The sequence below is a fragment of the Rhinoderma darwinii genome, chromosome 7, assembly GCF_050947455.1.
Source record: "Rhinoderma darwinii isolate aRhiDar2 chromosome 7, aRhiDar2.hap1, whole genome shotgun sequence".
Classification (NCBI taxonomy): Eukaryota; Metazoa; Chordata; class Amphibia; order Anura; family Rhinodermatidae; genus Rhinoderma; species Rhinoderma darwinii.
This window is the reverse complement of record NC_134693.1, coordinates 81,409,896-81,434,977: the sequence shown is the minus strand read 5'-3', so window position 1 is coordinate 81,434,977 and position 25,082 is coordinate 81,409,896. Positions and strand designations below refer to the sequence as shown.

The 25,082-nt window shown below is 42.6% G+C and overlaps 1 protein-coding gene across 1 annotated transcript in view; it reads right to left on the bottom strand.

Annotated features, from left to right (window-relative positions):
- FAM234B (family with sequence similarity 234 member B) overlaps nt 1-25,082 on the bottom strand; it is a 156,112-nt gene that overhangs the window by 51,383 nt on the left and 79,647 nt on the right. The window contains exons 5-8 of the mRNA XM_075833616.1: nt 15,836-15,966; nt 14,047-14,194; nt 13,706-13,847; nt 11,895-12,038 (exon numbers count right to left, since the gene is read on the bottom strand). Of these exons, the coding sequence (XP_075689731.1) occupies nt 11,895-12,038; nt 13,706-13,847; nt 14,047-14,194; nt 15,836-15,966 (565 nt within the window). The remainder of the gene's footprint in view (nt 1-11,894; nt 12,039-13,705; nt 13,848-14,046; nt 14,195-15,835; nt 15,967-25,082) is intronic.

Sequence of the window (25,082 nt, the reverse complement as noted above, 5' to 3'; positions counted from 1 at the left end):
ATACAATAAAGTGCCATGCGTAAGAGCAAAACACGGTACAAAAAGCTGGTTGTCCACCTCACCCAAATTGCATTTTATATTGCGTTTGTGGTGTCCAGGTATGCAGGCAATCGTGAAACCTTCCTGCAATTCCAGGAGAAGGTCATCAAGGCCCTAATATTTGGAAACCCAAAAGGCTAGGGTACTGCAAGTAATGTAAGTCGCATTATTCCAGGCCAGCATTTTCCTACAGAAATACCCCCTACCGAGAAAAAAAAAAGACGACCCCCCAAAAATGTGGGGTGTGTACAAGAAGAGGGATCAGAAGAAACATCACCTACCAATGCGATACATGCCCCTCAAAACCCGGCCTATGCATAAAAGAATGCTTCTGAATTTATCACACCTCATTAGTTTTAAAAAAAAAAATTATTTATCAGTCCCCTCTTTCTTCATATTGGCCATTATAAAGTAATTTTATTTATTTTCCCATTTTCTGCCCACAGACTAAAATTGTAATAACCCCAAAACAAAACCCAAAATTCTCACTGTACCCCTAGATTGGGGATTGTAGTTTTTAAATGTTAGATTTTTTTGTTCTGCCTGTTGTTATGATTATGTCCTGCCATAAAAAGCTATTCTTTTCATTCTTAGTACTTTTTGGTGATACAGGCATAGTTCTTTTTATTTGGAGGGTATACGAGAAGTTCATGATCAGTGCAGTATGAGCTTGTTTTATGGTTTTGTGCAACTTGTTCTACCCGATAATACTGCTGGTAAAGCTGACAATAATTTGTGGATTACTGATCAGTTACTGTATATATACACGCATACGGTGTTGGACACTGCGCCTTTATATATTCTGCAGGTGATCGGTTGTTTTGTGCACATTTCAGTTCCTACCTTGCCCGGCAGGGATCGGTTATGGAGAGCCAGCGTCACTTGGCACGTATCGTCCCTCATATAGGTATTGATTGTGCTAATGAGACGTTGTACAACCAGTCCCTTTAAAAAAAAAAAATTATATAGCCCAATGGCTGTCCTTTTATTCTGTGAACATGCTCAGTATTTGTTTCCTCCACTTTTCAAATATATTGCCTTTCACTTCAAAGCAGTTTCATATATTTAAAATTTTCCGAATATAACTTACTATACATCAAAGTGAGATGCTGTTCTTAACTCTACGGACTAACACATATGTTGGTCATATGCTTTTTTTAGCACGACATAGTTATATGTACAGGCAAATCCAATGTTTAGGGACAAAAAAGACAAATAACCTAAACCACACCTAAAACTTTTTGATCAACATTCTCAAAATACCCCTAGATGAATAACATAGGGGATGTCGTTTTCAAAATGGGGTCACTTTTGGGGGTGTTACATTGTTCTGCCAGCTCAAAACCTTTGCAGGCATGGAGTGGGGCCTATAAGTTACTCAAGCTAAAATAGTATCCTAAAATGGCACATTGTGCGCCTTTGATTTTGCGTGTGGCCAGGCAGCAGATTACGGTCTAAGTGGGGGGTTTTCTGAACACAGGAGAAAGTGGGCAATAAATGTTGGGGTTCGATTCATCAGTTTCATGTACGTTTGAAAAATATGTCCTATAAATGACACATTAGTGAAAAAAATGGGTAATTTTTCATGCCAAAATTCTGCAAAAAACCTATGGGGTTAAAAAGAAAAAGCCATCTCGCCCCTAGAAAAATTCTTTGAGGGGTGTAATTCCAAAATGGGTTCCCATTTGGGTGTTTCCACAGTTTTAGTCCCTCCTGTGCGTTGCAAGCGCGACATGGCACCGAAAACCGTTCCAGCAAAATCTGCGCTCCAAAATCCAAATGGCACTCTTTCCATTGTGAGCACTGGCGTGGGTCTAAACAGCAGTTTATTACCACATAAAGGGTATTACCGTAATCGGGAGAAATTGCTTTACAAATGTTGGGGTGCTTTTTCTCCTTGTAAAAATTAGAAAATTCAATGTTTTTTCAGAAAAAAAATACATTTTCATCTTCAGACGAATTCAAATAAATTTAGCAAAAAAACTGTGGTGTCAAAATGCTAACTATACCCCTAGAAAAATTCATTGAGATGTCGTTTTTTGAGGTCACTTTTTGGGGGTTTCCATTGTTTTGGCACAAGACCTCTTCAAACCGTACATCGTGCCTGAAATATATTCTAAAGAAAGGAGGCCCCAAAATCCTCTAGGTGCTCTTTTGCTTCTGAGGCCTGTATTTCAGTCCATTAGCACACTAGGGCCACATGGGGATATTCTGGGCAATAAATATATGCATTATATGCAAAGATGCATTTCTTGGGCAAAACCTACTGTGTTACAGAACAAAAATGTATTACAAATGAATTTTGGCCAAAAAAAAAAAAAATGAATTTGTAAATGTCACCTCTACTTTGCTTTAATTCCTGTGAAACGGTTAAAAGGGTCGCAACACTTTCTGAACGCTGTTTTGAATACTTTGAGGGGTGCAGTTTTCAAAATGGGGTGATTTAAGGGGACTTTCTAATATACAAGGCCTTCAAAACCACTTCAGAACTGAACTGGTCCTTGAAAAAAAAAAAAGTTTTAAGTCTTGTAACGTCCTAGAAAAATGAAAGGACGTTCAAAAAACAATGCAAACATATAGTGGACATATGGCAAATGTGAAATAGTAACCATTTTTTGTGGTATTACTGTCTGTTTTACAAGCAGATACATTTAAATTTAGAAAAAGGCTAATTTTTGAAAACTTTCTTTAAAATTTTGGTGATTCTCACAAATAAATATGGAATTTATCGACCAATTTTTTTTCCCTAACAAAGTACAATATGTCACGATAAAATCTCAGAATCCCTTGGATAGGTAAAAGCATTCCAGAGTTATTACCACATAAAGGGACACATGTCAAATTTGAAAAACCGGGGCAGGTCCTGAAGGCCAAAATGAGCTTGGCTTTGAAGGAGTTAAGGGCCATCGTAGTCATGTATGATCACCCACATGCACAAAAAAATAACACAAGGATTAATTTCAGAGGAATTTGGATTATTCCGGGGGAACGTGACAGGGGTGTCCACTTTCTCTGCAACATTTTAGTATGGCAATCGAACCACTGGCAAGGTATCATTTACAATCTACAGGTATAAAGGTGGAGGATAACTTTTTGCCGACGACTTGGTATTTTAGGTGCACGATCTAACGAGTCAGATTGATGCCATTTTGAAGTTAGTGGGTGTTTTTGAAACGCTAGCAGGATATAAAATACATAGAACTAAGGGCGTGTTCAGAACAGCGTTCGGTTTCCGTTGATGGATTCCATCAGACCTTTCCGTCAGTGGAACCCATCAACGGAAAGGCAAACGGAAACCATAGCTTTTGTTTGCATTACCATTGATTTCAGTGGTAATGCTTTAGTTGCTAATGGTTTCCGTTTGTCTCGGTTCTGTAAGGTTTCAGTTTTTTTGGCGGAAACAATAGCGCAGTGGACTGCCCACGGTTTTTGTAATAGATTGAATGGCCAAGGGAAAGAAACGCCACAAGAAACCCATAAAGAAAAGGAAAAACAATGCTGCTAATTCGAAGTCTGCGAAAATCTACATGTGAACTAGGCCCAACATGGTCAGTTTCCCTAAACGACTAGATTTAATGCAAATATTGCCATTTTTATGGAAACAAAGATGTTATTCTCTAAAACATATTTCAAAAATATTTATCGAAAGCTAGAAAAGCTAGGGTCTCTATGAGAAACCCCCAGAAAGGAAGAAAAGGCCTTCAAAAACAGAAGGATATGTAATATATCATATCTTATTACAAGAAAAGGCTAAGGTTACAGGAGAACAGTATATGGAGGCAAGGTAGGAGAGAAGTGGTGTGGAGATCTAAAGGAATATGAGAAAATATAATCTGTAGAGTTTGCAGAGCATTTAAAGGGGTAGTCCGGCCACTGGGCCATTTGAATTGCCGCATTTCAAGGGCCTTAACGTTTTTGTTTTTTTGTCGCTGTAGCCATATGTAGGTTTGTTTTTTGCGGGATGAGATGTAGTTTTCAGTAGTACCATTTTGGTGATTAACTTTTATCAATTTTTTTTGTAGAAGGGGGATGGAGAAAAAAAAGCAATTCTGAAGTTTTTTTCTTTTTTTTCTTATGCCGTTCACCATGTTTAAATAAAGCGTTAACTTTATTACTCCAGTCGTTACCATCGCGGTGATACCATATATGTGCTTTTTTCTTTTTTTACACTTTGACAACATAAAACCACTTTTTATAGAAAAAAAAAAAAAAAATGGTTTAATTTATTTTATATATTATAGATGCAATTTTTTGCTATTTATTGCCCTTCTTTACAGTAGGTGTGGGGTTTAATTTTAGCCGTTTATACCATCGTACATTTGTACGATTTGTACATTTGTTATTCCCAGTCTATGTCCTGAAGTGCAACATGAATGAAAGGCATCTGACAGAAAAAACAATCGTACATGTACGCCTCTGAAATAATTCTCTTATATTTTTATCACTATATCATCATATGGTCACTTCATTTAATACACTATATTATTTTCTATATTGCTTCAACTGTATAGTACATTGCATAACTCCATTGTACATTTTTTAATACTCTTCATCGTTCTTGATAGTGGCCAGGTCTTGAGGACAATGGAGAGGTGACCTGATGTAAAAACATAAATGGATCAGAAAAACGAGATGGTGATGTTACTTCATAGCAACCACTGACATAAGACGATTGGCGACTTTTACAAAGGCTCATATGTAAATGTTAGACATATTCCATACACACACATGTAACTTTACTAAAGCTAAATCTGTTCAAGTAACAAGCACCCAGTTTGGTTCAGTTTATCTTCAAGTTGCTATGAATAGATACAATATTGTGTCCCTTCTTTGTGCTATCTTTTTCTCTGGGTATAGGCAAAATGTATTGTATTTTATTGTGTTTATGACGTGTAATTCTGTTGTGCTTTCATGAATTTAGTCAGATCGGGGCCCTTTCTTTAGTTGTTCTGATCCTAAAGAAATCATACACAGTGGTTCCAAAGTTTTATCACAGAGGTGGGAAGTGCAAATGTAAGGCCCCATGCACACGACCGTAAAAAATGGACTCACTCACGTTCGTTGAACGCGGACACCTCTCCGTAGCGCTACGGATGGGTGTCCGTGCCGTAGAAATGTTCCGAAAATTATGGAACATGTCCGTTCTTTTGCATTTTGCTGGCCGTGCTCCCATACTATGTTTTGGAGCTCGGCCCGAAAATGCGGGTGTCAGTCGGCGGCCGGCCGTGCCCGCAATCGTGGGCCGTGATTGCGGGCACGGTCGTGTGCATGGGGCCTAAAAGAGATGCCCCCAGCGAGACCACAAGTGTGCATGAATTTAACCCCTTAATGACCAAGCTAGTTTGGACCTTAATGACCAAGCCAGATTTTTCAAATCTGGTATGTCTGACTTTATCAGAGAATAACTCTGCGAACGTTTTGAATATCCAAGTAATTCTGACATTGTTTTTTCGTCACATGTTGTACTTTATTTTAGTGGTAAAAGTAGACTGATACGATTTGCGGAAATTAATAAAAAAATAGAAAAATTGAAGAAATTTTGTAAAAATTAACATTTTTTCCTATTTTTAACTGCAATATGTCACATATGTACATACATACTGTACAATTTTTTTTTATTAAATATATATTACCATCTCTTTACTCTATTTTGGCAGCACTTTTGAAAAAATTAAATACATTTTCTGCAATTTAGAGGACTTACAAATTGAATAATAATTTTTTACGTTTTGAAATACATTTTGTTTTCCTGCACCAAGCCAGGTTTTCAGAGGCTCATAGGTCTCAGAATGATGGAAACCCCCACAAATGACCCCATTTAGAAAACTAGACCCCATAAGGTATTAATCTAGGGGTATAGTAATCATTTTGACCCCACAGTTTTTTTGCTAAATTTAATGCATAGCAGGTGAAAATAAATTAAATTTCACTTTTTTCCTAAAAGTATCAGTTTGAAGACCGATTTCTTTGTAAAGCGAACATGAAAGTGAAGAATCACACCACAAAATCTATCACCCTGTTTCTCCTGTTTTCAAAAATACCCACATTGTGGCCCTAATGTGTTGCCTGGACACATGGCAGGGCCCAAAAGGAAGGGAGCACCCGGAGGCTTTCAGGACTCATATTTTGCTTGAAAATGTTTTAGGCCCCACTGTACATTTGGAGAAGCTTTAAGCTGTCAGAACGATAGAAACTCCTCATAAACGACCCCATTTAGAAAACTAGACCCCTTAAGGTATTTATCTAGGGGTATAGTAAGTATTTTGACCCCACAGTTTTTTGCTAAATTTAATGCATAGCAGGTGGAAAAAAAATAAATTCACTTTTTTCATAAAAGTATCAGTTTGAAGACCAATTTCTTTGTAATGCAAACATGAAAGTGAAGAATCACACCACAAAATCTATCACCCTGTTTCTCCTGTTTTCAAAAATACCCACATTGTGGCGCTAATGCGTTGCCTGGACACACGGCAGGGCCCAAAAGGAAGGGAGTACACGGAGGCTTTTAGGGCACCAATTTTGCTTGAAAATGTTTTAGGCCCCAATGCACATTTGGAGAGGTTTTGAACTGACAGAATGATAGAAACCCCCAAGAAATGACCCATTCTTAAAACTACACACCTTAAGCTATTCAGGAGTGTAGTGAGCATGCTGACCACTATGTTCTCATAAAGGAGGCATGTCCTGAAAAATTTATTTGCCTGTTTGACTATGTCTTGCTAACAAAGCAATTGTCCTACATTTGTGTCATTCTGATGCCGTTGTGAACAGCATTCTAGTCTGATATATAAAAAATTATAGTGGGAAAAATCAACTGTTCTGGAGTGAACGGCAATATATTTTTTAAAAAATGGAGGAAAACATATCCAACTATGTGGCAAACTGGAGTTTGTTCACGAGATAAAAACACCTGAAGGGCTATGATGACATCTTGTTTTTTATAGTGACAGGTCATACAACGTCTCTTTAGCCTCATCAATCCCTATATAAGGGACAAACGTACCAAGCGACGCGGTACACCATAACAGACCCCTGCCCGGCAAGGTAGGAACCGCTATGCGCACAAACAACCAATCACCTACAGAATATATAAAGGGACAGTGTCCAAAACCATATATAGGAACAGTAATGGATCACTAGTCGCCAAAATAATGTCAGTATTGCCAGAAGTATTGTCGTGGTGTAAGAGATCCAGTAAAAACCTGAATAAAACTGTAGTAAAGCCCATGGTGTATTGATATGGAACAGCTCGATTATTAGAGATCCTCCAAATAAAAAAAATATGCCCATTTCACGATACAGTAAAACAAATTGAGCTTTGTGTGGCAGGACAGTCATTACAGGTCATCTTACATTTTGAAAAAAAAAAAGATATGCCATTTCAGTGACAACATAGGGTCACATTTTGAAAGCTATAACCCTTATGCTTTTTATCTAGGTGTGTAGTGAGTATTTAGACCCTGCAAATATTGAGGCCTTAATATTTAGCGTGCCTTTTCTCCTGTGCTTCAAGATATTCATCTAGGGGTATAATGGAAATTTTTAGTTCTATTTAGTGGTTTTACTGGGATGTCAGGATTGCACATCAGAACTCAGAATTGAAGGAGTGCGAGGAGGTTTTTAGGGCCCACTTTTTACTCGTAAGATTTTATGCAACACGGGTGTCAGAACATTTAGAAAATTCATAAAATGCCTCCTTGAATAAAATTGAAACTTTCAAGGTATTCATCTAGGGGTATAATGGGAATTTTTAGTTTTATTTGGTAGTTTTTGTTTTTTTTTAAATGTCAATTGGGACAAAATGGGAAATAAAATAAATTTTAGAAAGTAAATACCCATCGATAGGAGAAGTTAGGAAGAAAAGGGACTTAATTCAAATCAACAGAGGAGTGGTATACTCGAAAGCACTCTCCAATGCAGAGGCCCGGTTTAGAGGGGCAGGTCTCACAGCAGTTAGTGGTGTCTTTCCTAATGCCCCTCATCGAGCACACTCGACACCTTCTTTGGGGCCTCCTTTTCTTTTCAGTGGGGGGGGAAGTACGCCAGGGAAATACTGCCCATGATCAAATCTTGAGCCCACTATTCCAGAAGCACTGCTGCGTCCACTGCCGCTCTCCCCTTCCTGGTCTTTAATAATTTTTTCTTGAAAATCAAGAAAAGTCCCCCTGTGGCCTGCACTTTTATACAAAACAAAGGAATTATATAGTGCCACTTGTGTCAGGTATACGGCCAATTTTTTATACCAGGTTCTTGTTTTTCTGAGGGCATTGTAGGGTTGCAGAACCTGGTCCGAAAGAGCCACCCCTCCCATGAACTGGTTGTAATCCTGGATACACACAGGCTTGATGGTGTGCTCTGTGGTTCCTCGCACTGGGACAGGGCTGGATCGGTCTGCATGGAGAGTGGTCAATACAAGGACATCACGCTTGTCCTTGTATTTGACCAGCAGCAAATTGTCACTGCAAACAGCCCTGCTTTCCCCTCGGCGCACTGTATGATCTACAAAGTCCTTGGGGAGACCCTTTTGGTTTCTCCTGATTGTGCCGCATGCTGCGGTTCCTCTAACAGCAAGGCACTTCAAAAGGGGGACACTATTGTAAAAATTATCAATATATAGATAGTATCCCTGGTCTAGTATGGGGTGCAGCAAATCCCATACTATCTTCCCACTTATTCCTAGGACAGGGGGACAGTCCGGGGGCTCTATTGCAGAATCTTTTCCCTCATAGATTCTGAATTTAAAAGTGTATCCAGACGCGCTTTCACACACTTTATACAGCTTCACGCCATACCTAGACCTTTTGTTGGGCAGGTACTGGCGGAAGTGTAGCCTGCCTTTGAAATGAACCAAGGATTCGTCCACTGCAATGCATTTTTGAGGGGTGTAAATCTCTTTAAATTTTGAATTATAGTGGTTCACTACAGTTCTAATTTTGAACAGTCTGTCAAAACTGGGGTCATTTGTGGGTGGGCATTCCTCATTATTGTTATAATGCAGGAACCGTAGCAGGATCTCGAAACGAGCCCTAGGCATGGTGAGGCGGTAAAGTGGGGAATGGTGTAGCATATCAGTGCTTCAATAGGAGCGAATAGAGGGCTTTTTTGTAATGCCCATGTTAAGTAATAGGCCCCAAAATTTCAGTATTTCATTTGCATTGGTAGGGGTCCATTTTTGGGGCCTGGCATAGTAACTGTTGGGATTGCGGGCAATAAATTGTGCAGCATAAATATTTGTCTGCTGTACCATAAGACAAATTAGTTAATCAGAGAAATATAATTAAAAAAAATCTATCTCTCTGAATCCAGTAGTGTCCACGTTGGTGCCTGGGGTGGCAGTAAATTCAGGCACCTGGGGCATATAATTATCAGGGGCAATCCACGCAGGGGCATCTGAATTTGGTTGTGCTTGCGCACTAGCCCTAGAACGTCTACGGGGGGGGGGGGGGGGGGGCTCATCACTAGATGTGTCACTTGAGGATGACGACATCAAAAATGTCACCTCATCTCCACTGTCAGACTCTGCACAGAATAAGGCGTACGCCTCTTCAGCAGTGAACACCCGCTTTGTCATTATAATAGTTTTTAACTCCCTGAACCTCTAACCCTAATTAGCCCTACCCTAAATTATTTTTAACTAGCCCTGACTACCTAACCTTACACCACGTACACTCTAACAAGCTAGTCTGATACTATCCCTAACTAATTTACTATCCCTGTCGCTCACTAACAAACTATTTTTATAGGTTTGTTTTTTTAATGTTTTTTTTTTATATTTTTTTATATATATATTTTTTTAGTATTTTTTTTAGTACAAAAAGACTGAACTGATTCAGTGATGCCTGTCACTAGGCAACAGACGATACTGATTGGGTGATGTGGCACACTGGGGTGCTGATGGGGCACAGGGATGTGCTGATGGAGCACAGGAGGTGACTGACTAGCTGTAGGAGTGACTGGTCAGCACAGGGGATGACTGATCAGGCTGTGGGGGTGACTGGTCAGCAAAGGGGGTGACTGGTCGGCACAGGGGGTGACTGGTCGGCACAGGGGGTGACTGGTCGGCACAGGGGGTGACTGGTCGGCACAGGGGGTGACTGGTCGGCACAGGGGGTGACTGGTCGGCACAGGGGGTGACTGGTCGGCACAGGGGGTGAGACTGGTCGGCACAGGGGGTGAGACTGGTCGGCACAGGGGGTGAGACTGGTCGGCACAGGGGGTGAGACTGGTCGGCACAGGGGGTGAGACTGGTCGGCACAGGGGGTGAGACTGGTCGGCACAGGGGGTGAGACTGGTCGGCACAGGGGGAGACTGGTCGGCACAGGGGGTGAGACTGGTCGGCACAGGGGGTGTGACTGGTCAGCACAGGGGGTGACTGGTCAGCACAGGGGGTGACTGGTCAGCACAGGGGGTGACTGGTCAGCACAGGGGGTGACTGGTCAGCACAGGGGGTGACTGGTCAGCACAGGGGGTGACTGGTCAGCACAGGGGGTGACTGGTCAGCACAGGGGGTGACTGGTCAGCACAGGGGGTGACTGGTCAGCACAGGGGGTGACTGATCAGGCTGTGGGGGTGACTGGTCAGCACAGGGGGTGACTGATCAGGCTGTGGGGGAGACTGGTCGGCACAGGGGGAGACTGGTCGGTACAGGGGGTGACTGGTCAGCACAGGGGGTGACTGGTCAGCACAGGGGGTGACAGGTCAGCACAGGGGGTGACAGGTCAGCACAGGGGGTGACAGATCAGCACAGGGGGTGACAGATCAGCACAGGGGGTGACAGATCAGCACAGGGGGTGACAGATCAGCACAGGGGGTGACAGATCAGCACAGGGGGTGACAGATCAGCACAGGGGGTGACAGATCAGCACAGGGGGTGACAGGTCAGCACAGGGGGTGACTGGTCAGGCTGTGGGGGTGACTGGTCAGCACACGGGGTGACTGGTCAGCACAGGGGCTGACTGGTCAGCACAGGGGCTGACTGATCAGGCTGTGGGGGTGACTGGTCAGGCTGTGGGGGTGACTGGTCAGCACAGGGGGTGACTGGTCAGGCTGTGGGGGAGACTGGTCAGCACAGGGGGAGACTGGTCAGCACAGGGGGTGACTGGTCAGCACTGGGGGTGACTGGTCAGCACTGGGGGTGACTGGTCAGCACTGGGGGTGACAGGTCAGCACAGGGGGTGACAGGTCAGCACAGGGGGTGACTGGTCAGCACAGGGGGTGACTGGTCAGCACTGGGGGTGACTGGTCAGCACTGGGGGTGACTGGTCAGCACTGGGGGTGACTGATTAGGCTGTGGGGGGGACTGATCACTCTGTGGGGGTGACTAATCAGGCTGTGGGGGTATATTTCATGCACAAGTAAAATTAGATCCGTCTCTGATCTCCTCTCAAAACCAACAGAGGAGCTCAGAGACGGAGACTGTAGAAAAACAAGTTACACTAACTGTGATTGGTCTGTCTGTACTGACAGACCTATCACAGCGATCACCGACAGGGGGCCACTTTCATTGGTCCCCTGTCGGCTACCTCTGTTGCTAAGCTGTCTCGGACAGCAGTTTGCATTGAACTGTCACCTCGCCCCGCGGCGCTGTGACAGTTTAACTGCATCACGTACATGCACGTGGGAATGCGCTAACCAGCCGCATTCCCCGACGTGCATGTACGTGATAATGCGGGAAGGGGTTAAACTAAAAGAATAGTTGACCTCAAAGTGGATTGTCTGGCTGCTCTGAAAAGAAACCTTGAATTATTTGCCATAGTTCACATATTTTAAACCTACTTATAAAAAAATAATAGTATAAAATCACAATATTCAAAGCCCCAAAATCTGGAGAGAACTGCAAGTTGTTTAATACAGACCTGTAAATATTGTTCAGATTGATGATCCATCTCTGCTCCAAATCTTGACCCCTCACAAGTGTTACAGTCTCTTTCGTTGTGACAAGTAGATCACTGAAGTTACTGAGATAAACTGGAACCGTTTGAAGAAACTCCACCCCAGCACTGTAAAATAACAGCAAGAGATAACAAGCAGAAATTTGTTCCATCAGTTGGAACAATTATTAAATAGTGACTATACTTTCAAACTTTTGGTATGTCATAGAGACATATCAGAAGTTTGGATCAGTGGAGGTCCAGGTGCGGAGATCCTCAGCGTCGCTGAAACTAAGGTGCAGAATTGCTCAGCTGGGCGCATTGCTGCTTCGGCAGTGATCGGCGCTCCTTGTTAAGCTGAAGACGGTTTACATAGAACACCTATGTGAGCCAGCTTCAACGTGAAAGGCACCGCCAAAGCTCAGCTAAGCGCTTCTGCACCTTCCTTTCAGCAATGGGTAGGGATCTCCATGTTCGGACCCCCACCGATACAAACTTTTGATATGTCTCCATGACATCTAAAAAGTCTGATGAAAGTGTAGTTATTTTTTAAAAATGCTTCACATTGTTTTAAAAGTTGCTATTATAGCGTTTACACAACTTTCATTCACTCATTCACGCAGGGTAATGATTTTTGCTGCAACATTGTTATATGATAGAATGGCTGTGGTACTGATAATTACTTGAACCTCTATATACCGCTCAGGTATATACTGTAAATGGTAAATCAGTGGCAAGCTTAAAGGGGTTGTCAAGTATTAAAGTTAAGCTTGTACAACTTTCCAATATACTTTTTAAAATATTCACCATTTTCAAGATTGCTGTTTGCTGTCAGTGAATTCAAACATTCTTATTTACATTCAGAGAAAAAACCATTCCTGAGCAAATATGACGAGCTTGTACAATGGATGTAGGTAGCAACTATTAATTTGGGCTCCAGGACAATGTTGCTGCTGTGTTTAGCTCAGAGAGGATTGGCCAGAATGCTTAAGTGTAACAAATAAACAAACACTCAGACCCCGTGCACATGAACGTGCTTTTGCGGCCGCAATTCCCCCAAAAATCCACGGGAATTTCATTTCTATGGGGCCATGCACACGACCGTGGTTTCCACGGTCCGTGCATGGCCCAGAAGCCCGCACCGCAGAAAGAACGGGCAAGTCTTATTACGGCCGTGTTCTACGGTCCAGGCTCATAGCAAATAATGGCTGCGGCCATGTGCACTCCACACCCAGCCGACCCGAAAATCACGGCCGTGCACATGGCTACGGTCGTGTGCATGAGGTTAGGATGGTTTTAACTTCTAAATGTAGAAGAAGATCAAGGGATTAGAGACTGAAAATGTTGAGTTACACAAGCATTTCCGCAAGTTGCATAACTTTTATGATATCATTTTTTAAGTTTGTTTCACGTAAGACAAGTGAAAGAGGAAAGCCCTCAATTAACCCATCTGTTAAGGCCCTTTTGCACAGGTCGATTATCGGGCAGACGAGAGCACTTTTAAACTCTTGTTCCCGATCATCGGCCAGCGTAACGAGCCCAGCGATCAGACAACAAACAGGCAATCACTCATTTGTTTTATACAGCCAAAAATGTAATTGGTTGCCAGCAGCACATGTCCCCTTGTAAACAGGGAAGTGCTGCTGACAATAAACTCGATATAACTTGAAATAATGAATGTTGTTCAGTCACATCCAGTAGCCATGATTGCTCCATGTAAATAGGGCTAAATGAGCGCCGATTATAAAAGGAGTTTAAGAATGTTGATGCAGAATTTCGAATAAATAAGTAGATACCTGTAAACATTGATCAGATTAGAATGATTGACTGCTCTTCTCTTTTCCCAATCTGGATCAATCCTCTGGAGTGCACTTGGGAAATTACCACCAATTTTAGCCTGCGCATATATATCTCTTAATGCAACAGCCTGGATGTTCCCTAAGAAGTAGAAGAAATCAAATGTTATTAACAGCCCGGTTCTGTCAGTCATTGAAATCTATCCAGGTGAGAGTTTGAATGTAGCATATAAAACTTAGATGTTATTTGTACTAAAATAAAACTTTGTCATTTGCTTTAAATGTCAAAAAGCATGTATCATATGTGATTCTATTCACACAAATAAAGGAACGAAGCTTACCAAAACCAAAAAGGATATAAATGGCCCGCTGGCTTGTGTAGTATATCAGAGGTCCTAAAAGTTTTCCTTCTCCCATAATGCTGTATTTTACTATTCCACCCAAAGTTTTCCCAGTGCGGCCCGACACCAAGAGGAATCCGAGATCTGGCTGCATAACAAATTGAGTATAGTCAGACTGTGCCTTCATACTTCTCCAATGAATTTAGCTTTACTACACTCTTGACAAACATCTGTGACAGCAAAGAATGCATTTGTGTAATAAAGCCATTACAGAATCCAACACAGCAGGTCCATTTTTCCAGAGATATCTGCCATTGTTACACGTCGCGCTCAGTGTCAGAAAAAGCCGCAGACGGTCGGCAGAACATGGTCTAGATCGGTCTTTTTGGCGGACCAAAATCTTGTGTATGATCAGCTTAACCAGTTACAGACCACCCATAGACTATAAACGTCCAAGCGGTCCGCACTTATCCCTGCGAAAGACGTTCCAGAACATCCTGCAGAGTTAGCTTGTTTGCAGCTCCCCAGCTGTTTAACGGTAAAAAATTGGGATAGGCCATCTATATCTGATCGGTCGGGGTCTGACTCCCGGCAACCCCTGCTTATCAGCTGTTTTGAAGGGGCCACAGCGCTCGTTTTTTCCTTTATGGCTCACACTGTCAATCGCTGACACACTTTTATCGGCAATTGACAGTATTACAATCTGTTCTCTTCAATGGGAGGCGGCTGTAATAATGTGAACCACCGCTAAAAGTATGTCGGTGATTCACAGTGTGAGCAGTAAAGGAAATGAAGGGGAAGCGCTGCGGCCCCTTCAAAACAGCTGATCAGCAGGGGTGCTGGGAGTTTAAACACGACCGATCAGATATTGACGACCTGCCCTGAGGATAGGCCTTCATCTTTTTGTGACTGGACAACTACTTTAACGGGTATTCGCACGTCACAACATCTGTAATGGTCGTATGATGTCAGCAAACCAGCTTTGGAAAATTGCTCCCCAAAAGCCAGTTGGCGCACCATTCATTGTAAGCCCCAACTTGCTCCCAGCGTGTAAGAAATGCACACATTTTGGTTTCGCTGAAGTCAGCAGAAGTTGCCAAATATATATTCAGGTGTGTTTACCCAGTGGCATGAACCAGATGTAAAAAAAAATTAAAAACAAAAATCACATTCACATTTTTTTTCCCTGTCATATTTTAAAAAGTAAAATATGTCTATTATTCGTGTTACACAATATGGAAGCCCAATATGTTCTGAGAAAAAAAAAAACACTTGTAGGTTGGAAGTGTAATAGTACAACAAATTACTTTTAAATTGTCACATGGCTACAGCTTGAAATGGACCTGGTCAGGAAGGGGGGTAAAACTTCAACAAGGGAAAAAATAATAATGATATGTTACAAAACACCTTTGATGTAAAGGGGTTTTACACTGGGCGATTATCGGGCAGACAAGCGTTCACAGAACGCTCTGTTGCCAACAATTGCCCTGTATAAACAGGGCAGCGATCAGCAGATGAACGAGCAAACGCTCGATCATCTGCTGTTCGTATCGTTTTAAAAAAGTTAAGTATTATCGTTGTCAGCAGCACATCTCCCTGTGTAAACAGGGAGACGCGCTGCCGACATGATAATAATGAATGGGGACGAGCGATCGGAGTAACGATTATCGGCCGGTGTAAAAGGGCCTTTACTCCTCTAGACTTTAATTAAAAGTTGGCCAAAATGCAAAGACAGGAAAATTTTGGAAGTGACTGAACCATAAATAACCCTACTAGTTCATGCTCTTACCTGACTTTCCCCGATGGTTAGAACAAGCAAATCACTTGTAAAGTCATCATCCAGATCTGGCAGAATTACAGCAGGGGCCGCTATTGTTCCACTTGACACGTGGTTTAGACTCATTGTCCATAAAGATTCCCCTTGAGAAAAATCCACAAATCTCACAAAATTATTTATTTTTTACAAATTTACAAGATCTCATCATTTACACAGAATATCCGGTAGTGCTTATTTCTACAGTGAACGTTATGCAAACTAAAAACTATGGAAAACAGTGCAAATGCCAACATTATTTTGTGTGTTACAGGAAACATCCAGGCTTTCAAGTCCAACAAAAATTCACCCTATCAAGAACTGACACACATTTCTTTTTAACAATTTTCTTATTCTCTGAACTGAGCACTTTAAATGCGCACGTTTTTACGTGTGGTTTTTGGCCGTGTAGAACATTACCGGCCAATGTAAATACACGGTTATAGGGGTAATCTGAACATAAAAGCTAAAGTCTATATTAAAGTCTCATTTGCTGTGCAGATGAATATAATTTTATATGTAAGCAGCTATATCAGGTTGGAGAAAGGCTTAAAGTGCGAACAGGAAGCAGGATCATATTGTGACTGTTTCGGTAGAGCCTTCCACTGACCTCAGGGGTGGGATACATGATCTTATGCTACGTATCCCACCCTCTAACAATCAGAGAGCAAATTGTAATTTTAGGGGATATCTTTATTTCTACTAAGGGTGTGGGGAAACGAGTAGACAAGTCGCTGCTGCACCTAATCAGACTGTTTGTCGGCCCCGTGATCCAGATGTTTACTGGCAGTCGGATTGGGGAGTCAAGTAAGTCACACCAAGCGACACATTTTACATGTAACTTATACCAGTCCGTAGACGATCTTTAGAGAAAACCCCTATGACTTCTTCTCTAGTGATACTCGTTACAGACTACAGTCATAGTGATAACAATTATGGCTAGAGGAAAATGTCCAATACAATTCTGACTGATAAAACAGATTTCTGACAGTCAGAAACGACATTATCACTCGTTGATTGAAAATGCACGTTGGCACCATCTCTCTGAGTCAGAACAGAGAGCTGCTATTAAGAGCGACTCCTGCTCTGGTAGACCTGACCTGTCCACGCATTACACGTACAGCCATACATTGGAATGTCTGCCACGTAATGCTACTTTTCCCTTGTAGCGGCCACAGACTAGCAAACGGTTTAGAAATTAGAAAAAAAAAAAGAATTAGATCAAAATTTCAGCAGATGGCAGGTAATTTTCTGAAACTATCGAAATTAGCATTTTTTTTCTTGTGTAGCCACAAATGTGAGATTATATCATTTTATTTAAAAAAAATGTAAACCTTTTTTGTAACGAAGTTGCGTGAAAGTAGTCATGGCTGTAAATTTGCTTTCAGGAAAGATATAGGGTGAGACAATACATTCAGTCTTCAAGGCGTTACTTTACTTTTTTTGTGCATATATATATATCCTTTATAGGGAGTCTGTCATCACATTTTCACCTCCCAAACTGCTAATACTGTTATATAGCAAAGCATGATGTTTTTCAAACATACCTATGTGGCCCAAGTCAGCCCTTTGTGAATAAAAAAAAAAAAGTGCTTTGATTTCCTCGGGGGCTGTATTCAAATGAGCACTGAAGAGTCCGGCAATCCAGGAAGTGTCCATTATTTTCCAGGGTTCCTAGTAAGCCTTATAGCTCATCCCAGTGCTGAATTCACAATTACACTGCCCATTACTGCTGTATAAGCTCTTCCATGTTGCTGCTGCTTCTATATAAAATAAGATGTCCTCTTCTATGGGTGCCGTGTATAGAAGACATGATAGAAGTTTAGGGACAACTAGCTTAGGGACAACTGAGAATAAGAGATAGAACCTGCAGAGGGGAAAACTGCTAAAACAATGCCATATGCAAGTAATAGAATAGTCAGAAATAATGTTATTCCTCACGTACGCACATATGAAAGCTTATTCTGTAAAGCCACCGGAAAAGTTAGGTAGGTTTGTGTCGGGCGTACCATCTCTCAATGGATCGGATACAGAGATCATAACATATTTGTTTTATAATTCAGGCTTTATTTGTACAGAATATGTCAAAAGTGTGAAAATTTTCCTGGATACAAGGTGCAAAATGTCCAGAAACCCATAGCACCGAAAAGGTTTATGTATTTCCTACTGTGAATTCTAAGGATTAGGACTATTAAAATTCACTTAAATTTTACAGTTAAAGCGCTTAGGCTCCAGCGGCAAGTATAGGAGATTATTGTGTTTTGTTTGTTTTTATTGTTTTGTTTTTTTTTCATTTGCCCTTTCTAAAAAAAATATGTCACTTCCCGGATAATCCCTTTATAGGAGTTGTCTCAGTAAGACATTGATGGCATATGGCTTCATCAGTAAGGGCCCAATCACTATGACCACCTCCGATCTCTAGAATAAAGTGGCAGCAGCACTAGGAAAGTAGACACAAACTATAATGTCCTAGTGATATGTGATCAATGTCTGTACTGAGACAACACCTTTAACCCCTTCCATCTTTGGTCACTTTTGACCTTCCTGACAGAGCCTCATTTTTCAAATCTGACATGTTTCACTTTATGTGGTAATAACGTCGGAATGCTTTTACCTATCCAAGTGATTCTGAGACTGTTTTCTCGTGACACATTGGACTTTATGTTACTGGCAAAATTTGCTCGATACATTCAATATTTAATTGTGAAAAACACCAAAATTTAGCGAAAAATTGCAAAAATTTGCTTTTTTTTTCAATTTAAATGTATCTACTATAACAGACAAAATTGTTGCTAACTAACATCCCCATATGTCTACTTTAGATTGGCATCATTTTTTGAACATCCTTTTATTTTTCTAGGATGTTACAAGGCTTAGAACTTTAGCAGCAATTTCTCAAATTTTCAAGAACATTCCAAAAGGCTATTTTTACAGGGGCCAGTTCAGTTCTGAAGTGGTTTTGAGGGGCCTACACAATACAAACCCCTCCAAGTCACCCCATTTTAAAAACTGCACCCCTAAAAGTATTCAAAACAGCATTTAGAAAGTTTATCAACCCTTTAGACGTTTCACAGGAATTAAAGCAAAGTAGAGGTGAAATTTACAAATTTCATTTTTTTTTGCAGAAATTCATTTTTAATCCCTTTTTTTTTGTAACACAGAAGGTTTTACCAGAGAAACGCAACTCAATATTTGTTGCCCAGGTTCTGCAGATTTAGGAAATATCCCAAATGTGGCCCTGGTGTGCTTATGGACTGAAGCACAGGCCTCAGAAGTAAAGGAGAACCTAGTGGATTTTGGGGCCTCCTTTTTATTAGAAAATATTTTAGGCACTATGTCAAGTTTGCAGGGCTCTTGCGGTGCCAAAACAGTGGAAACCCCCCACAAGTGGCACTATTTTGGGAACTACACCCCTTGAGGAAATTATCTAGGGGTATAATGAGCATTTTGACCCCACAGGTTATTTGCAAACATTTTTGGAAGTAGGCAGTGAAAATGAAAATCTACATTTTTTCAAAGAAAATGTAGGTTTAGCTAATTTTTTGTCAATTCCACGATGACTAAAAGAGAAAAAGCTCCACCAAATTTGTAAAGCAATTTCTCCCGAGTAAAACAATACCCCACATGTGGTCATAAACGGCTGTTTGGACACACTGCAGGGCTCAGAAGGGAAATAGTGCCATTTGGCTTTTGGAGCTCATATTTAGCAGGAATAGTTAGCAGAGGCCATGTTGTATTTGCAAAGCCCCTGGGGGGCCAAAACAGTGGAAATTCCCTACAAGTGACCCCATTTTGGAAACTACACCCCTTGAGGAAATTATCTAGGGGTATAGTGAGCATTTTGACCCCACAGGTTATTTGCAGAAATTTTTGGAAGTAGGCCATGAAAATGAAAATCTACATTTTTTCAAAGAAAATGCAGGTTTAGCTAATTTTTTCTCAATTCCACGAAGGCTAAAAGAGAAAAAGCTCCACCAAATTTGTAAAGCAATTTCTCCCGAGTAAAACAATACCCCACATGTGGTCATAAACGGCTGTTTGGACACACAGCAGGGCTCAGAAGGGAAAGAGCGCCATTTGGCTTTTGGAGCTCAAATTTAGAAGGAATAGTTAGCAGAGGCCATGTCGCATATGCAAAGCTCCTGAGGGGCCAAAACAGTGGAAATCCCCCACAAGTGACCCCATTTTGGAAACTACACCCCTTGAGGAAATTATCTAGGGGTATAGTGAGCATTTTGACCCCACAGGTTTTTTTCAGAAATTTCTGGAAGTAGGCAGTGAAAATTAAAATCTACATTTTTTCAAGAAAATGTAGGTTTAGCTAATTTTTTCTCATTTCCATGAGGACTAAAGGAGAAAAAGCTCCACAACATTTGTAAAGCAATTTCTCCCGAGTAAAACAGTACCCCACATGTGGTCATAAATGGCTGTTTGGACACACGGCAGGGCTCAGAAGCTCATTTTGACTTTTGGGACTAGGATGTAGCTGGATATGTGTGTGGACACATTGTTGCTTTTGGCATAATAAAGGGGTTAATGAATCATGAAATTACTAATTTATGGATGTATGGTACACTTTGAAGCAGTCCTTGATACACAGGCCTGGTTTTTCGGGGCAGGTTTCACATTGGTAAATAGTGTCTTTTCTTATTCCCCTTTTGGAACACACTCTGTACATTTTTTTTGTGTCCTTCCCTTCTTTGCAATTTGGGGCACTTCATTGGGGAAATGTTGCCCAGGTACAATACGTGGAGTATCGCTACCAGCAGATGTGCTTGGGCCCTCCCCTGCCTGGTTCCCAAATAGAAGTGCCTTGATCACCACCTCTTGGAAGTTAAGGAATGTCCCTGTTCGGCCTGCACATCGGGATAGTACGTAAGCGTTATATAATGCCATCTGTACAATGTGCACGGCCAGCTTTTTGTACCATGTCTTTGTTTTCCGTAGGGCACTATAAGGCTTCAGTACTTGATCAGAGAGATCAACCCCGCTCATGTACTTATTGTAGCCCAGGATGCAATTTGGCTTCTGGGTCACTGTGGTGGTACCTCGTTCAGGGACAGGGGTGCTGCCGCTGCCATCAATTGTGGTCAATATAAGGACATCCCTCTTGTCCTTATATTTGACGAACAGCATGTTCTCGCTGCATAGTTTCCTGCTCTCACCCCTTCTGAGGCTTTGGCTAAGCAGTGTTTTAGGGAGGCCTCTCTGATTTTTGCGCACAGTACCGCATGCTACAGTACTTCTGGCAGAGAGGCACTTAAATAGTGGGATGCTGGTATAGAAATTATCCACATAAAGGTGATAACCCTTGTCCAGCAATGGGTGCATCAAATCCCACACTATTTTCCCACTAACTCCCAGGACGGGGGGGCATTCTGGGGGTTCAATAATAGAGTCCTTCCCTTCGTAAACCCTAAACCTGTGTGTATACCCAGATGTACTCTCACACAGTTTGTACAATTTAATTCCATATCTTGCCCTCTTATTGGGCAGGTATTGGCGGAATTTAAGCCTCCCCTTAAAATGAACAAGGGACTCGTCTATGGAAATATATTTATCGGGGGTGTACACTTGTGAAAACTTGGTGGAGAAATGATCAATGAGTGGCCTGATTTTAAAAAGACGGTCAAATGTGGGGTCGTCCTGTGGCGGGCACTGTGCATTATCATTATAATGCAAGAATTTTAAAATGGCTTCAAAGCGAGTCCGGGTCATGGCCATGCGGTAAATTGGGGTGTTGTACAAAATATCCACACTCCAGTATTGCCTAACCTCTGGCTTCCTCACTAGTCCCATATGCAGCGCAAGGCCCCAAAATGTCATAATCTCCGCTGCATCTACTGGGGTCCACCTAACAAATGATGAAGTGGGGTTTCAGGTTAAAAATTGTTGGGCGTACAGATTCGTCTGGGCCACCATTAAATTAACAAACTCCATTTCTGTGAGGCCTTCAGTCTCAAACTGAATTCCTGAGCTGCCTATAAAATCAGGAATTTGAGGCTCATAATTTTCAGGGAGTGGAGTCCACACGGGATCAATAATTGGGGTTGGCTCAGCTGCTCTCCTGGGTCGCCTTTGGGGGGGTTCCTCATCACTGGAGGAGGAGGAAGAGGAGGAAACTAAAAGGAGTGGGGCATATTCCTCCTCTCCCTCGCTGGCCGACTCAGTGTCAGAGGCAATGATGGCGTATGCCTCCTCGACTGAATACATCCTTCTGGACGATTGAGACATTTTGATTTATCACAGGGGGTCGTGTAGTGTTTTTACACGTGTAATCAACTGTTATTTTTACACAGGGGGGTGTGTGTATGTGTGGTGTTTTTACAACAGAAATGAGAAGATAAGAAAGAAGAAAAGGAAAAAAAAAAAAAGAATGGAATTTACTGTAAATCGTCAGTTAGAAGAAAACAACTGAACGTCCGTCAGTAACTGACGCTATCTATTACTAAAGAACCTGTAGTCTAACTAACTTGCTACAGCAAAACTAGGTTCTAAAAATTTACTGGACGAACGTCAGTAAGAAAAAAAAACTGAACATCCGTCAGTAACTGACGCTATCTATTACTAAAAAAAACTGTAGTCTAACTGAACTACGGTAAATTTCTACTAAAACTGCAGAAAAAAGTTGCTAGATATATCTATCTAGGTCTAAAACTTAATGAAAGTTTCTAACCAGTGGCGTAACTACCGCCGTAGCAGCCGTAGCGACTGCTACGGGGCCCGCGGCATGAGGGGGCCCGTGACGCCCGCCAGCACGGGCCCCCACCATGGCCGCAGGCTCCGCTAGAAGCCGCTATGGCTGCTACAGCGGGACGCCACTAAACACGACTACGGCAGAGCAGGGAGTTATCTCCCCACTCTGCCATTAAACAAAAGACATGTATCCCCTATCCACAGGATAGGGGATACATGTGTGATCACTGGCAGCGATAGGGAGAACGGGGGACTGAAAGTCCCCTGAAGTTCTCCATCACAAACCTCGGACTTCCGGGGTCTGTGTCGGCAGCTCCATAGAAATGAATGGAGCGCCGGTCGCGCTTGTGCGCATGAGTGACCAGCACTCCTTTCATTTTTATTGAGCTGCGCAGACGCCGGAAGTCAGAGGTCAGTCATGGAGAACTTGGGGGACTTTCAGTCCCCCGTTCTCCTTATCGCTGCAAGCGATCACACATGTATCCCCTATCCTGTGGATAGGGGATGCATGTTATTTGTAGGACACACTATAGGTCGCATTTTTTTTTTGGGGGGGGGGGGCTGTATGGCGTTCCCTACAGGGGGGGGCGCTGTGTGGCGTTCCCTGCAGGGGGGGGGGCTGTATGGCGTTCCCTGCAGGGGGGGGGGCGCGGTATGGCGTTCCATGCAGGGGGGGCCGTATGGCGTTCCCTGCAGGGGGGCGCTGTATGGCGTTCCCTGCAAGGGGGGGGCGCTGTAAGGCTTTCCCTGCAGGGGGGCTGTATGGCGTTCCCTGCAAGGGGGGGCGCTGTATGGCGTTCCCTGCAAGGGGGGGCGCTGTATGGCGTTCCCTGCAAGGGGGGGCGCTGTATGGCGTTCCCTGCAAGGGGGGGCGCTGTATGGCGTTCCCTGCAAGGGGGGGGCGCTGTATGCCGTTCCCTGCAAGGGGGGGGGGGGCGCTGTATGCCGTTCCCTGCAAGGGGGGGGGGGCGCTGTATGCCGTTCCCTGCAAGGGGGGGGGGCGCTGTACGGCGTTCCCTGCAAGGGGGGGGGCGCTGCATGGCGTTCCCTGCAAGGGGGGGGGCGCTGTATGGCGTTCCTTGGCAACCTTTTATGCGCTGCCAAAGGTTCATAAAGCAACCTCCCCTCCTCCTGGAAGACCCATTGTGTCAGGTAATGACAGCCTGACACAGGGTATTAGTCTCTATGTCAATGAGATACTGACACCCTTCGTCTCCTCTCTATCCTCTTATCTTAAAGACACCAAGGACACCGTCACCAGGATCCACGAGATCAATGTTACTTCGACTACTATGATAGCGAGCATAGACGTGGAGTCACTATATACCAATATTCAGCACGATTTAGGACTCACTGCTGTCAAATATTTTTTAAGCACTAAAGGCACTCAATTCCATCGACACAACGATTTTGTTCTGTCACTCTTACGTTTTTTACTTACTCACAATTATTTCATTTTTGATAATAAATATTATCACCAAATTAAAGGCACGGCCATGGGCACAGTTTGTGCACCCACTTACGCGAATCTTTTTTTGGGGTGGTGGGAAGACACTATTGTTTTTTCTGATAATTTCCTTTTATTCACCTCACATATTTCTTTCTGGGAAAGATACATTGATGACATTCTCATCCTCTGGGATGGGGATGTCAACACTTTCAATGACTTCATGTCTATGCTCAATGCCAACTCCATTGGCATGAAATTTACGTATGAAATTCATGATCACACTATCAATTTTCTTGATCTCAAGATTTCTTTGGATCCTGGTGGCGGTGTCCAAACGGACATTTTTCGTATGGCAACTGCTACTAACAGCCTTTTACACTGGGAAAGCCATCATCCCCCTGCCCTTAAGAAAGGGATACCGATAGGCCAGTATTTGAGAGCCAAACGCAACTGCTCTAACGAATTATCCTTTCAAGCCGAATGTGATAGACTTTTTAATAAGTTCAGAGCACGTGGCTACCCAAAAAAGTGGCTACATCGGGCCTATGCTAGGGCAAGGGCCTCTGAGAGAAGCGACCTACTGTCGAATAAGGGAAGTAAATCCATTAAAACAGGATCATCCAGTTCCATTCGGTTTATAGGCTCTTTTGATGCCTGTTCTCCCCAGGTTGTCCAAATCTTACAAAAACATTGGGCTATTCTCATCGCTGACCCCGATTTAAAGGATGCCGTCACGGCTAATCCTAGTATCACCTAAAGTAGGGGAAGGAATTTACGGGACTTTTTAGTACATAGTCATTATTCTAGACAATCTTATACTCCTTCCACTTGGCTTAGATCACCAGTAAAGGGATTCCATCCATGCGGCAGATGTTCCTTCTGCCCCCTGATGCCGACCGTTAAGAACTTCACTAATCCTACCGACGGCAAATTATATCAAATTGAACAATTTCTGAACTGCCAGAGTAGTGGGGTTGTTTACATTGCCAAATGTCCCTGCCCTAAGCTGTATGTGGGTAAAACTATCCAGGAGTTGAGAAGACGTGTATCTAAACATCTAAGCACCATTAACTGTAA